This window comes from Scomber japonicus, chromosome 15, assembly GCF_027409825.1.
Source record: "Scomber japonicus isolate fScoJap1 chromosome 15, fScoJap1.pri, whole genome shotgun sequence".
NCBI classification, from domain to species: domain Eukaryota; kingdom Metazoa; phylum Chordata; class Actinopteri; order Scombriformes; family Scombridae; genus Scomber; species Scomber japonicus.
Window position 1 is genome coordinate 11,872,690 of NC_070592.1, and position 14,552 is coordinate 11,887,241.

At 37.5% G+C, this 14,552-nt stretch overlaps 2 protein-coding genes across 2 annotated transcripts; both read right to left on the reverse strand.

The window, feature by feature from the left end:
- Positions 1 to 2,605: 2,605 nt before the first annotated feature.
- si:ch73-196l6.5 (riboflavin transporter 2) lies at positions 2,606 to 5,340 on the reverse strand. Its single transcript, XM_053334523.1, has 3 exons — positions 4,328 to 5,340; positions 2,998 to 3,121; positions 2,606 to 2,879 (listed from the first exon to the last, which is right to left on the reverse strand). Exons 1-3 carry the CDS (start codon positions 5,338 to 5,340, stop codon positions 2,670 to 2,672), a joined length of 1,347 nt encoding a protein of 448 aa, XP_053190498.1. The 3' UTR covers positions 2,606 to 2,669.
- Positions 5,341 to 8,852: 3,512 nt separating this feature from the next.
- On the reverse strand, positions 8,853 to 12,861 carry slc52a2 (solute carrier family 52 member 2). The gene is made up of 4 exons (XM_053334436.1): positions 12,652 to 12,861; positions 10,360 to 11,218; positions 10,080 to 10,203; positions 8,853 to 9,525 (listed from the first exon to the last, which is right to left on the reverse strand). The coding sequence occupies exons 1-4, from the start codon at positions 12,782 to 12,784 to the stop codon at positions 9,316 to 9,318; spliced, it is 1,326 nt and encodes a 441-aa protein (XP_053190411.1). The 5' UTR covers positions 12,785 to 12,861; the 3' UTR covers positions 8,853 to 9,315.
- Positions 12,862 to 14,552: the final 1,691 nt, after the last annotated feature.

A 14,552-nucleotide genomic window follows, 5' to 3' on the forward strand; every position in this document is an offset into this window, starting at 1 on the left:
CAGAGACCTGCCTGCAAAGGTTCAAATATTTGAGGGAATATGACTTTAACTGTTATGTTGTACCTACATGTATATTATTGTTGTCTGCTGCAAGTGTTGTGCATCCAGTGTTTTACCTCTCCACCCAAGGGAAGTTGTTTCCCTGCATAAAATGAGATTCAGATTTTCTTTGATTATTTCTACCAATGGAGACGATGCGGAACAACTCTCCACCATGCTGTTACACACATCTTATTTCCATCACTTGAATTCTTAGTTAAGATGATTTGTGTGAATTCAGCCCTGTAACAACATCTCTATCTTACATAATTATGGCTGAAAAACAAGAATTGTTGATTGTAAAATGTGAATATATATATATAATATAGACATTGAAGCAAACCCTGTAGTAGAGGATGGACATTTGGGTGTAATAATAACTCTTAGATGATGAAATAATCATTGTTTGAGATATTTCATAAATTTAGCAGGTTCCTGCCCCAAGAAGAGCTCTGTCTCTGCTGCCAAAATGTCAATTATATATATATGTATATGAATAGAGTGTGGTAAACCTAACATACCATTATATGAAAATGTTATGTAAATTTAGAGGATGCCTTTTTTCTCCATTTGCCTGTCTGTCTGTGGTGATGTAAATATGAAAATCAGATTTGTTCATATTGGTTTTCCTTAGAAGAAAATCATATGATAAAAAGACACATATGCATGACAGATTTTAGTTTGTGCTGTAGTCACAACATGAAACATTGTCCTAAGGTTAAACATACTCAATAAATACATGGCCAGAAATATGTGGATACTCCCATTTACTTGCTTTTGAACAAGATGTAGAACAATCACATATGATTGTAATGTCTGTGAGTCCACATACTTTTAAAGTCAGGTCAATGGATGTGGATGACAATTACAATCAATATACAACAAGACAATCATAAAACACAGAAGTTTTGGCCATGTAATGTATTATTAAAGTTTATTATTGTAATGTTGTGCACTTTACAATAATAAACTCAATAATGTCTGACTCACCACTACAGAGACACCTTGTGTTGTTTAAAGAAAGCTGCAAGCAGGCAAAGTACAAAAGCTTCATGATTTGATTTTTCATTGTCTTTGGATGTGTGTATTTGACAAATAATCTCACTATTTACTTTAATTAACTAGCTTACTAACTTTGTTTATTTATGTATCATATCTATTGTATTGCATTGTGTAAAATATTTGCTTGTAACATTATTTATTCTCTGATGTTTGATTGTTCAATTTGAGTCCAGTCAGATCGTTGTGTTAGAAAGAGGCAACATGTGGGGATTATATCTTTATTGTGTAATGTGATGTCATACAGTTAACAATATAATTATAATACATGTAAATAAAAAATAATAATTGTATTACAAATCCTTCACTTCTAAAATACAATATAAGCATTTTCAACATGCCATACTTGTCAGATGGATTCAATTGTAACAGATGTTGTTATCCTCAACACACTTATTAACAGTCATATACGGGACTATGCTGGTGCCATAGGTGAGATTTTAGATTTAAGCCACAAAAGGTCTACATCAGAGCCCCCCCAAAAAAGTGCAACCTCCAGTCCAAGAACTTCATTTATTATGATTTCACACTAAACCCTAACCCTCATTTGCCACAATGGTACCTCTAGTCATTGAGACAAAAAAGGCATGTGGGACTAAAGGTGCCATTCACTGAGGGTTTTATGGCCTTATTTGAGGTAGCACATGAAGACTGATGGCTGACATGTGAAAACTGACTGAATAGAAAGTCTCTGGAAAATCAAACTAGATGAAAATCCATGAAAGTTAATGGGGACAAAGACAGCAAAATAATAATAAGGGAAAATATGTAGGCTACGTATTTCCAAAAGATGTATACAAACACACCTGTAGGTAATAATGTCAAACAGGCATCTGATGCAAAAAGGAGCATTCATGATATTTTTCAAAAGACATTTTTTCTTCATTCTAATAACACAAAACTATAAACAATGAATTTAAAAAAAAACAAAAACAAACAAAAAAAACACTGAGGTATGATTAAATGTGATTTCATTTGGACTTTTGCAATAGCAGCATTAACTATATGGTACAAAAACATATATTTGTGTCAAGGTAGATTTTAAAGATCTAGCATTTAAAAGACAAGTTCCAAATTTTTCAAGACTGTCTTGAAGCCCAACTCTGCCAGAAGGAGAACTGTGGATTTTGTCCCCCATCACTAATATTATAAATGCATTATGAAAGAAATCTTCTAATGGTCAGCATGAAGAAGGGGAATGGTTATAGCAAGAAAAACCTACTTCAGTGTTAATTTGGAATATTGTTTTAAGACAGACTTGAAAAAATGTGAACCCATCTTTTAGTGCTCTCATGGTCCAAACTTCATCTACAGTAATACATTCATCACAGTGTACATTCACTGCTTCATCTACAACATTTTTATCCTGTCTGAAATAAGAACATTTAAAAGCAATATGGTCAGCGCGGCTAAAAACTAGCTTGCCTGTTTTATTGAAAAAACATTGAGTAGGCTTCACCCTGATTTATTACATTCTTTCCTTTTCTGAATATCTTGTTTCAAAGAAAGAAGGGACACCTGTCCATCCTTTCTTGTCCCTGCCTCCAGTCCCTTCCACACAACATCTTCATTTAGGGACATTTTGTGTTGCATGGGTCTCCTGATGAGAAGTAACTGTACACACTGACCAGTGGAAACATGGTCACAGCACCCAGCAGAGAACCTAACTGCACTACAGCTCCACACCACACGAGGGCACTGTGACCTTCATCACGCAGGATCACCCCAATAATCACCTTCACATAGGACAGAGTGAGAATAAAGATGAGCCAGGCTAACACCTGTGGAGGAGAGGGAGGTGAATGTTACATATTTCAAGACTTTTGACACAACAAGGAAGTGTTTCACCATTTCAACACAAGAATGATTTGAGTAAGTAAAGTTAAATAGTTCACTCACAATGATGACATCACCTGAGCTGTCATTAACCAGCAGTGGACATGGACTCAGTACTGCCATGGCCATTATATAAGCTCCAACTCCACTGCCAATCACTGTGAGGGCTCCCATGAACAGCAGGGACCTGTGAATGAGAGATAATTAGTTTTAAAATGAAGAGATAATTGTGTTTGGCTGCATGGATGCATTATTGAATTTAGAAAGCAGGACAAAAAAATATGTGATAGATTTGCACAACAAACATTTGGAAATAATCAATCTATGGCTGAAAAATGGTTTGCAATGTTAAGTAAATCTGATCAGTTATGCCTTAAAATAGTAGCATTAGTCATTTTTATGACATATTAAATGTAATTTATTAACAACTGTTAAAAGTCTGAGCTTCTACCTGAAAATTGAATCTGGAAACATTTATAGTCTTTTTAAAATGTCTTTGCCCTATTCCAGGAATGTAAAATCAGTTTGTGTGAAGCTGGTTTACGGCCAGCCGAAGAATTCCAAGTTCTGTCAGTTTGCGCTTTATCTTTATGAAGACATTGATCTCTTCAGTAAGGTTTAAAGACTGACATTATTTATCCAATCCATTATTTATTTACACAGAATTTTGAGTTATTTTATTTAAAACAATTGATCAAAATGTGGGTAAATAAGCTATTTGTTTTCTTGCTAACGAGTCTATAAAATGAATGAGAGGAGTGATACCACTGTCTTGTCTGTGTGGTAAATATGAAGCCAGCAGACGTTTAGCTTATCTTAGCATAAAGACTGGAAAGAGGTGGAAATAGCTAGTCTGGCTCTGTCCAAAAGCAACAAAAATGTGCTTTCCAGCATCTCTAAAAGTCACGATTAACACGTTTTATTTTATTTTGTTCAAGTGTAAAAACAGCAGTTTGTGGTTGTTCGAGGTTGCAGTTTTTGCTGGTTGCCTGGTAACCTCAAAGTAACAAGGAAGTTCCTATTAAATGAGAAAAAATATGCCATTTTAGTGACAATATTTCATTTCATTTGATGTTTTTCAAAACTTTTGTTGTAATGAGAATTGGATTCATTAAATATTTCATTTTGCATTAGAAATTCTAATATTTGCAGTTTGCTCTAAAACCTATTAGAAAAACTTTGTAGATCAAATTTAAAAACAGAGGAATAAAAAAGGAATTTTTATTTTTTAATCAATTATTATTATTATTATTATTATTATTATTATTATTATTATTATTATTATTGCTATTATTATTATTATTATTTATTTTATTTTTATTTTTTTTAAGTATTATTAGTCCTGTAGCTTGCCTTGTACCAAGCTTTCCACCCCAATAGACAACACACTGACCTTATTGGGAAGAACAAGGCGATGAAGCAGGCGAGAGGGTTGGCCATGGCAGCCATGGTGGCTGACAGGTGATAGGCGTTGTTACCATATGGCATGCACGAGTAGGATTGCACCGACGGAAGTACCACGTTGCTCAGACCATTAACCCAAGCCAAGATCACAAAGATGTAAGACACCTGTATCCAGCTGTAAGCACCGGTGCCAAAACTGCTTTTCTGCCTCTGGTTTGTAGGCCTGTAGGGATCCATCATGGGCTTCTGCTCAACCCAGTTCCTGTTTTTCTGAGATTTCGCTTTAACTCCGTTGGTGTATCGGCCATTAGGATGCTCCCTGGCCACAGCTGGGTGGTAATTCAGCAGTAGAAAGGCCACCAGGCACACCAGCATCATGGCACTCAAAATGAAGAAAAACACCTCAGCTGAGAAGTTGGCTGGCTGGTACTGGGCCGAGAGTTCAAAGGTCACGGCGCTGCTGGAGTTGTTCAGGGTCTGGTTCAGAGACTGGGTGCTGTTTATGCAGTGGACCACCCCAACACCCTGAATCAAAGCCACTATAGCAGGCAGCAGGCCACTTACACCTTCTCCAATGTAGTAGGTGGTGAGATACTGAGGCTTGAGACGCATCATGAAGGGCAGGAAGGTGACGGAGGAGGTGCAGTCAACAACAGCGAGGAAGAACGTTAGGACAAGTAGAGACACACTGCGGGGCACACCTGCCACTACAACAGTCTCCTTCCAGAAGAAACCTAACAGGAAACTGGCCACAGTTCCCAGGGCAATGATCACATATATGACAGCCACCTCGTTCAGGGCGCCTGGCCGGAAGCGATGCATCAGAGTGACGAAGAGAGGCCCAATGTTGGCCATTTGGATGAGGACGGAGAGGTAAGAGGGCAGGTACCAGCCCTCAGGGATCTGGGGCACAATGAGGGGCAACTCCACCCACAAGCCATTGATGGACACCCAGGAGCCCATACCGAACAGACACGCCAACAGGTGGGTGAGGAGTGACATGATGGAGGTGGGTTTTTTTCTAGAATGAAGCAAGAAGTTCTGTTAATTTCAAGCCATGAAACTTTATCAGGTAGGTTTCATCCTTACATAGTTTAACAAATGATCTCTGGTCTGTGAGTTAATGCTGAATTTGCAAACATGGGACAGAGTCTGAAAGTCTGATCCTTTTTAAACCATGTGACAGACATTTTGAGGTATGCTAGCCAAGGGTCCACATATAGGCTGAAATATCTCAACATCTACCGGATGGATTACCATGAAATTTTGTACAGATACACATGAAGCCTGTCAGATGATTCCTTATGACTTTGGTGATCCTTGTCTTTGCCTGAAGCCCCACCCGCACAGCAAAGTTTACACTTACCCTTCAAAATATCTCAAAACCTACTGAATGGACTGACATTCATAGATCCTGGACAATGCATCCTACTGACTTTGATGATCTCTAAACTCGAGATTAGGGGTCAGGAATGTGGTGGTTATGAGTCTTCAGGGAATGTGGTGGTTATGAGTCTTCAGGGAAGAAATTGGGTTGTCTGATTGTTTGGCTGTCTCTTTATGATATACTGCTTTATGCTGATAAGAAAAACATGTATTTGTTGAACTGTGCCATTACAGAAGAATAGAATGGGATGTAATTAAACTGTAAAACCGTAAATAAATGGGATAATACAACTATAAACACTTTTATGCTCAAAGTGTCAATGGTTAACTCAGCATCACAGATTAATGTGTCACTATAAGGAAGTATATCAATGTCAACACGTGCCAAAGGTGTCAGTTACTTAGTATCTTAACTGTTTTCTTAAGATTTTCTTTTCCTTTTTGTCTTCTGGCTGTTTTATTTTGTGCAAAATGTTACAAATGCAAAGTGGCAGATTTCTATTCTACTATATCCAAGTTATGTCATTTGATCACAGGCAGGGTTTAGGTTAAATCCACTTAAAACATCAAGCATGCAGCAAAGCAAATATGACCACCTACTGCGAGTAACTATTACATAACCTACAACAACATCTGACCAGAACATTGTTTGTTTGTTTTTTAAAGAAATGGCTTGCAGTGAAGTCTTTGATCAATGAAAGAATAAGAAAATACTCAGAGATCCAAACAATGGGTAAGAAGATAGTCCTCAAAGCATAAAGTTAAGTGAAAGTAAGAATCGTCTGTTATATCTTCAACAATCTGCACAATAACAACTTTGAAGAAAACATTTATATATATATATAAAAAAAATAATAATAATTTTTTTTTTGTTCGTTTTTAAGTACGGTTAAACAGTCACTGAATGTTAACATCACCATTTGAACATTAAAATAACAAACTAAGAATATTATTAAAAATGTTTAAATATATTTTAGGAACAAGACTTGACAGCTTAAAAAGAAACAAAAACAAAAACTTTTTTTAATCAATTCAAACCATTAAATCATTAAAATTCAAGAATTGATAATATGCATCCCTGTAGATACTCACATGCTGTTTGTTGCAGAGTTTGTAGTTTTCTGTAGAGAGAGAGAGAGAGAGGAAGAATCCAAAGTCCTGTGCAGTGAACTCTGAGTGCACCAAGGGATTAAAACCCTCCTTGGGGCTGTGGGTGTGAGAGCATGTAGCCAACCATGACACATGTTTGGTTAACTGGTCATTGTTTCAGACTACCTTCTCTGTCCAGATTTGGAGGATCATCAGTTCACATCACATGTTGCAATTTGCAGCTACATCACTCCCATTTTATTTGCCTTGAAGCTATTTCTGAATAAGTGAAATCATTCAAGAATCTGCAGAGTTTAATAATTCAGCTTAAGGGGGATCATGTGAGCAGAGGTGCAAATGAGTTGTTTACACCATTGAGTTGGGTAACTGCACATGTTTCAAGTCAATTTAAAGACTAAAAAGTATTATCAAAAATTTGTGTGCAATTTTTTGGGGGAAAAATGATTGGCATTACCTTAAGTAATCAAAACAAAACAAAAATCTACCAAAAATCAATTTGTACTAATTCAAGCAGTCAGTTTATCACTAGAGGCGTTCAGATATTTAAAGGAACAGTTTAACATTTTAACTTTTTGTGTTTCCAGTCTTTATGTAAAGATAAGCTAAAATATATGTATTAGACACATTTGAATGGTAATGGTAAAGAAAGCAAAGCGTGTTTCCCCAATTGCTGATCTATGTCAAATTTTGGAATAAAATTTAACAATGTCAGAGTGTAGTTTTTTAGATTATACATTTAAATACTTATTCTCTAAATTGAGACATTAACCGATGTATCTCAGCAGATCTGCAGTTTTCATCTCAGATCATTTTTCATCTGGTATCATTTGAATTTAGAAATAGACAAAAAGCATCCTCCTGTTTTTTTCTCTTTGTGGTTCAACGTGTTGGTCATTGTATTCAACTCATGGTAACTGTGCTGATCAGAAATGCTAAACTAGTAATGTTCTTTTCCTAATACCTTCAAATCTAACCTAATTTACAAGTCCCATTTTCTATAATCTGATAAAAGTCTATTGTTGTACTGTTCCTACCATAACTGTACTTCTGAATTAGAGCTAATATCAGTGCTTTTCCTGTAGGTCAAAACTCCCGCTGAGATCAACACTAACGTTAATTGAAGTCCCAGAGCCAAAACAGCCCCCCACTACTGGTGAACACAAACAAAACTCATTAGGTCTTTTTCAAGCATTCTTTATTGTTTGTCATTTTTCTAGCTAAACTTAACATCAGCCTCCTGTTGTGACACACATGGTGTGTATGTCAAGTATGACATGACAATCACATTAAAAAAAATCAACAACCAATGGCCACAGTTATCAAAAAAAGTGTTAAAAAGCACAATAATCACACGCAGGTATTGGACATGATTCTATTTACAATTAGCATTAACGATAAGTCAAAACCATTTTAAAAAAGCAGGCTTTCCACTATAAAGTTAAGGCAAATCTAGCAAACCTTTCTTCTGTAAACTTCTGAGGAGTTTAATAAAGTAAATCTGATGTACTGTAGCAGCATGGTTAATAATGTTTCCTTTTAAGGTAGTAGTGCATACTGTATGAAAGATTGTTTACCAACCCTTATTTACCAAAAGGGTTGCATTTGTTCTGTATTATTTTACTGCTCCCAAAGCCTGATATTTTTCCCTTGAGGTCACACAGCTTTATTGTATGTGTGGAATTGGTGAATACAAATCTCATATGACTTTGACACTGAAAGTGACATTTGTAAAGTTGAACATGTCTCAGAAATAATTTTGGGAATGTCCCTGCAAGCCTTCAGCCTGCATTTATATACTGTGTGTCTCATATCACTGCGTTACAGCTTAAATTCTTCATACTGACTTCAAAAGTTGAATTTAATACATTTAACGGATAAAACAAATGCCAGTAAAATCCTCTATATTCACGTGTAATCAAACAGAGGAGGTAGACATTAAAAGGCAGACATTTGAAAATAGCCACTTAAAATTTAAAAAATTAATCGCTTTCATATTATGATTGGATTGTAGTGAATCTAACAGCCCCACTGCAACTTCATAATATGAATATTTCTTATTAATTATACCCCAAAGCAACAAATGTTGATGAATAAGTTAACGATTGTGTCCCTGAGTAAACAGCTTTTCACATGATCTGCTGTAATGGGAAAATCCATCAGTAGCTGTTGTTGCCACTGTAAACAATTTCAGCTACATAGAGATTCATTATAAAATACCACACAAAGCACTTGTGGTATTACTGCTTCATACATCCCCTTGGCTAATGTGCAGCAACACAATGCTCCCATTATGAGGGAATGTTCTTACTTTCACAGAGGCCTCTGAATCAGAAGAGGATGCCTCATCTGTGGCATGATGTTCAAGAAAGATGAGGTCGAGAGAGATCTGCTACTTCACTCAAGAACCCCTAAAGCAGGGTTCAAAATAGTCATTTCCCATGAGGAATAAACACAATTTTTTCCTTGCATATGTTGTTCATGCTAACTGCAGTTATCCACACATTCCTGAGCCCTGGCAAACACTTGATAGATGTTGACCAGGGGGAACATGGTGAGGGCCCCGATTAGAGAGCCGGCCTGAATTGAGATGCCGCACCACAGCAGGGCGGCGTGGCCCGCCTCGTGAAGCAGAGTCCCAATCACCACCTTCAGATAGGAGAAGAGGCCGGTGAAAATAATCCAGGAGATGACCTGTAGAGGGCACAAACAAGCAGCTGAAGTCAGTGGTAGACAAAGAGATCACTGAAGCTTCTGTGTTGTGGAGCTATGAGGTCTGTTCAGGGTTTAAAATTTATAACACAGTAAGGTAACTTGGTCAGGTCATCAGAACGGTTCTGCACTAAAACTATATATATATATATATATATATATAACTATATATTTTGAAAAACTTGTTTGATATTTAACCTGGATGACCTGGACCACTTTAACTGCAAATGACCCAAAGTGACCTCCTGGTCTGGTGGCACAAAGAATGATTAAATGGCTTCCTGTATGCACAATCCACTGTCGCACCAGGTCTCATTTGTAGTTTCTAGATGTATAATGTCTCCTGACAGCCCACAAATATACATTACAGATAATGTTACTGTCTACAGCAGTTTAATCACCTTCTACTACTGTACCTTTTTTGACAGGAACTTAATTCTGACTTCTTTCATCAAGGTTGTAATATTGCTATCAGCAGCAAAACTCATCATATCAGCACTAGTATTGAAATATTTGATGTATGTATCGCCACTCACCACTAAAGCCACACCAGAGGGGTTTCCCAGGAGGGGAGGACAGGGGCTGAGTGCTGCTAAAGCAATGAGATACGCAGCAAATACTCCACCTCCTAAAGACAAAATGCCCAGACCAGTGGGGGACCTGGAAGACAAAATGAGGCAGATCATAAAGATTTAAATAAGAAAAAACAGTTAGGATGAGCAAGTGTGAAAACAACTACGCTCTTATGAATGTTTATAAAAGTTGTTTGATTTAAAGAAAATATAAAAAGGCAAGGATTTGGACACTATTTTTTACCTCATGACAAAAAACATAGCTAGAAAGCAGGCCAGGGGGTTTGCTATGTTGCCAAGCACCACAGAGAGGTGAAAGGTCATGGAGCTGTAAGGCAGACAGGAGAAACTCTGGATAGAAGGCAGGACCCCGTTGGTGAGGGCATTGGAGACAGCAAGCAGTGCCAGCAGGTAGATGTTGTGTCGTGTCCAAAATGTCTGAGGAGCAGGTGGAGGAACAACCACCTGCACCTGATCCTCAGACACCGGCGTCCCTCCGTTGTTAAGCGGGTGGGTCTCCTCTCCGTTCTTTGTCACCACTGTGTTGTCAGGTTCCTGTGACGGTGCATACTGCTCCGACGTTGTCTGTCTTCGTGTCAAAGCCAGAAAACTTAACGCTGAGATGAACAGCATGACAAACAAGAACCAGAAGAAGTTCTGAGCCGGAAAGCTCTCTTTTAAATAGTGTGGCTGCACCGTGTCGTTCACAGTTTTACACTCCAGCTTGCTAACACCTTGTCCTAAAGCCACGATGCAAGGGAACAATGCGCTTAAACCCTGACCGATGAAGAACGTACGGATATACCGAGGGGGGTAGCTGAACATAAAAGGCAGGAAGGTGACGTTGGACGTACAACACACGAAAGCCAACACAAAGGTGAAGATCAGGAAGGGCAGGGACCTCTCCTCTCCGGCTATTGTGACAGTGTGTGACCAGAAGATAGCCAGAAAAGCAGATGCCACCACTGCCAGTATCTGAATACAGTGGATGACGACACGCTCATTTAATCTTCCCGGAGCACAGTGGTGTGTGATGGTCACTGCTATCGGGCCCAGGTTCCCAAATGCTATCAGCACTGAGAGGTAGGCAGGCAGGTTCCACCCTTAAACAAGAAAAATCAATTTTCAGTGACGATAATACGAGACACCAAATTTTAACATCTTAATAAGACATGAGACCAGACCTTGAACTTTTCTTATTGGTGAACATTACCTAATTTGAATTACCCATCCAATATCTTACTTATTTTATGAACTATTGTTAGTGTAATAGTGTCAAGTATATGATTGTTGCAGCTTACAGTAAAGTGTAAAGATGATTCATTTTGTGAGTTAATGTATGACTGTGGTTGTTGGCTAAAAAGTAGTTTTCATTAAACATACTGACAGTGATGTGAGTACATTTTTTTTTTAAGTGTGTGTGTGTGTGACTCTGATAATTTTACTATATAACCATGATCACCGAAACTTCCAGAAATTCAGCCTTTAACACAGGAAGAGAAACATTTAACCTAGGACAACATTTTGAATATCACCAATGTCCCATATTACACAGACTGAGTAGCGTCAAGCTTTACAAAAAATACTGAAGCATTTTAATGCCAAGAAAGTAAAGGGCAGTAGTAAATCACTTGACTGCTACATTTATAATTAATATAAAGCTAGATTTTTAAAAGTTATTACAATACAATGACAACAAAGTAAACTAATTTGCCAATCACATTAAAGAAACTGTCACTTTAAAAGTATCTAGGTCATTAATAAATATAGCAGTACTGCATCATAATATACAGACTTCCGGCACATAATATGTTTTTCAGTGAAGATGAGAATGAGTGATGTAAAAAATCTATAATATTGTAAATCATATGGAAATTGCAAGATAATAAAAATAATCTAAAAAATAAGATATTTTCTCAAAATCATTCAGCCCTAATTCTCATTACATTGTTCTTAATTGATTACTGTCTAAGCAGCTCTATGGTGTAATTGATTTTTTTTATGTGTAAGGCAACATCAAGCTTGACTTAAACATTATAAAACAAAATGTATATATCTTTCCTGAATTGCTATTTATTGCATCTCTAATTCAAGTACAGCACCTGCATCTACTTCCCCCAGAAGAGGAAATGTAATGTACTTTGTTCCTTTTTTATTACTGTTTTAATCAATTGTGTAATATGATCATGCCAATACAATACATTATTCAGTAGTTTATATATTGTAAAGCTAGCTGGCTAGGATCACTTAGCACAGGCTAACATCGCCACATGTGGGTTAAACTTTAATGATGATAAAAAAACTAGGAACCCAAAATGTGTGAGGATGTTATAATAGCAAATCTGAATATTGTGGGACATTGTCTCCACTCATATGCTGGAGCCTGGAGGGTAAACTATGAAAGCAGCTGGTAGATTTCAGACACAAACTAATGATTTACTATTGAGTAGCAGGTGAATTTGAATATTTAGTAGGTAGACGTTCCCATTTTTAAAGCATTATTTTCCCACCCCAGGCAAACAATGTTGTCACTGACCTTCGGGGAGCACCCTGACAACCACCGGGAGCTCGACCCACAGACTGTTGACGGATATCCAGGAGCCCAGGGCGAACAGAGCCATTAGCCCATGGGTCACCGCCTCACTGCTCCACCAGCTGCCGGACATCATGCGGCTTTACTCCGACCAAGTGGACAGAGAATATGCTGCTGAACCGTTCACCTTTTGATTGAATAAAACACGAACAATGCGTTGTCCCCATTAACTGTATGGTTGTCTCACACGCTGCAGCAACTTGAAGAATGGAGGACCCTTACGCAAAGTTCCCGCCCCTTTGGATGCTTTCACGTACTCTTCGTAACTCCCTTTATTACCGTTGTGTCTCAACTCTATTTAAGATTTTTTTAAAACATGCAAAAAAGTGTGAACTCCTATTTCGACAATAAAATATATGTTACGATGGTGTATAATGTTGGCTTGTTGTTATGGATCTGCTGTTACCGCTACGAGATAGTGCAAAGAGAAGTTTCTGTATTCCGAGGACCGTGAAGGCTCCCTGGATCCCTGCTGGCTAAACTGGGTGCGCTCGTTTTCTTACCTGCTGACAATTGATGCGGGCGGGATCTGAGAAACGCAAGCTTGTTTAAAAGTTTTTCCCCCCTTAAAATGTCAGACTAGTAGGAACATTTTATTTACAGGTCTTTCATTCGTATAATTCATAAATACTGAGCAGCTGTTAATGATGTATTTATAACCCAGACAGACAAGGCATGTTTTACCTTCCATTGTTTCCCAAACCATTGTCCCACTATCACAACATAAATAGCAGGTGCTCTAATGAGATTCACAGACCCCATCCTCTCCTAAAAGAATCAGAGGGTTTATGTGCTCCTTTTGGCATTACATCTAAGAGAAACCATCAGTGACCCAAATAAGGCCCTTTGGTTGCTATTTTCTTGAGCCCCTCCCAGTCAATGCTTTTGTAAGCATGAACTCAGCGACATTGCTGATGCCTGTGATGCAACCACACATACCCTCATAATCTGAGAAACACAAGGTTATTATGTGACCAACAGACACCAGAATCCTGACTGATGAAGGAAAATAGAGAAATCAACTTGAATTAAGGCTGGTCTGATTTTTTTACACTGATCTCATATTGTTTGTCAGCAAAAATGTAGTGACTACACATTAGACTACTTATTCCTTTTTTATCATACAAGTTGACAATGTAAATACAAAAAAATGTGAGGAAGAAAGAAAGATGTTTATTTTTATCAGTGGTTCATAACAATTTCAAGCAAGCAGTTGTTATAAACTGCAAACAGCATGATCAAAGAGTCTATAAAAAAGAATAAAGTAGACTTTTTTTTAATCAACAAAATCTTTCTTTTAAAAAACATATACATACAATATAGCATGCAAATTAGGTAGTATTTTCATATCAAAAATATAAGTAACAAAATCCAACATAACCTTTTCTGTTAATGGCATAGAAAATACAGCATGCATGTACAACACATATGGCAGCAGTTATACATTATATTTTTAATTGTGTGGAAAGGCTGAGGTCATTGTATGTATTTTTACTTTAAAAAGGACCAATGTGTAAGTTTTAGGGGGATCCACTGGCAGAAATGGAATATATTAATAATGAATATGTTTTAATTAGTGTATAATCACCTGAAAATAAGAACTCTTGTCATTTTGTCACCTTACAATGAGCCCTTTAACATCTACATAGTGAGCAGGTCCTCTTTCATGTTGCACCACCACGTTTCTACAGTTGCACAGAACAGATAAACCAAACACTCGCTCTAGAGAGGATCTTTTGCATTTTACGCAGCCAATGTAGGTTCCACACTTGGGGTGTGTGTGTGTGTGTGTGTGTGTGTGTGGGGGGGGGGGGGGGGTATTCAGTTGGTTACAATCACACTGG

Excerpts from the sequence above, each read along its gene's own strand:
- si:ch73-196l6.5 (XM_053334523.1), bottom strand. The coding sequence starts at position 5,340 with ATGTCACTCCTCACCCACCTGTTGGCGTGTCTGTTCGGTATGGGCTCC. Across the intron at positions 3,122-4,327 it reads GCCTTGTTCTTCCCAATAAG|GTCCCTGCTGTTCATGGGAG; the intron begins GTCAGTGTGTTG and ends TCTCATTCACAG. Across the intron at positions 2,880-2,997 it reads GCTCAGGTGATGTCATCATT|GTGTTAGCCTGGCTCATCTT; the intron begins GTGAGTGAACTA and ends TCTCCTCCACAG.
- slc52a2 (XM_053334436.1), bottom strand. The coding sequence starts at position 12,784 with ATGATGTCCGGCAGCTGGTGGAGCAGTGAGGCGGTGACCCATGGGCTA. Across the intron at positions 10,204-10,359 it reads GCTATGTTTTTTGTCATGAG|GTCCCCCACTGGTCTGGGCA; the intron begins GTAAAAAATAGT and ends TTTGTCTTCCAG. Across the intron at positions 9,526-10,079 it reads CCTCTGGTGTGGCTTTAGTG|GTCATCTCCTGGATTATTTT; the intron begins GTGAGTGGCGAT and ends TGCCCTCTACAG.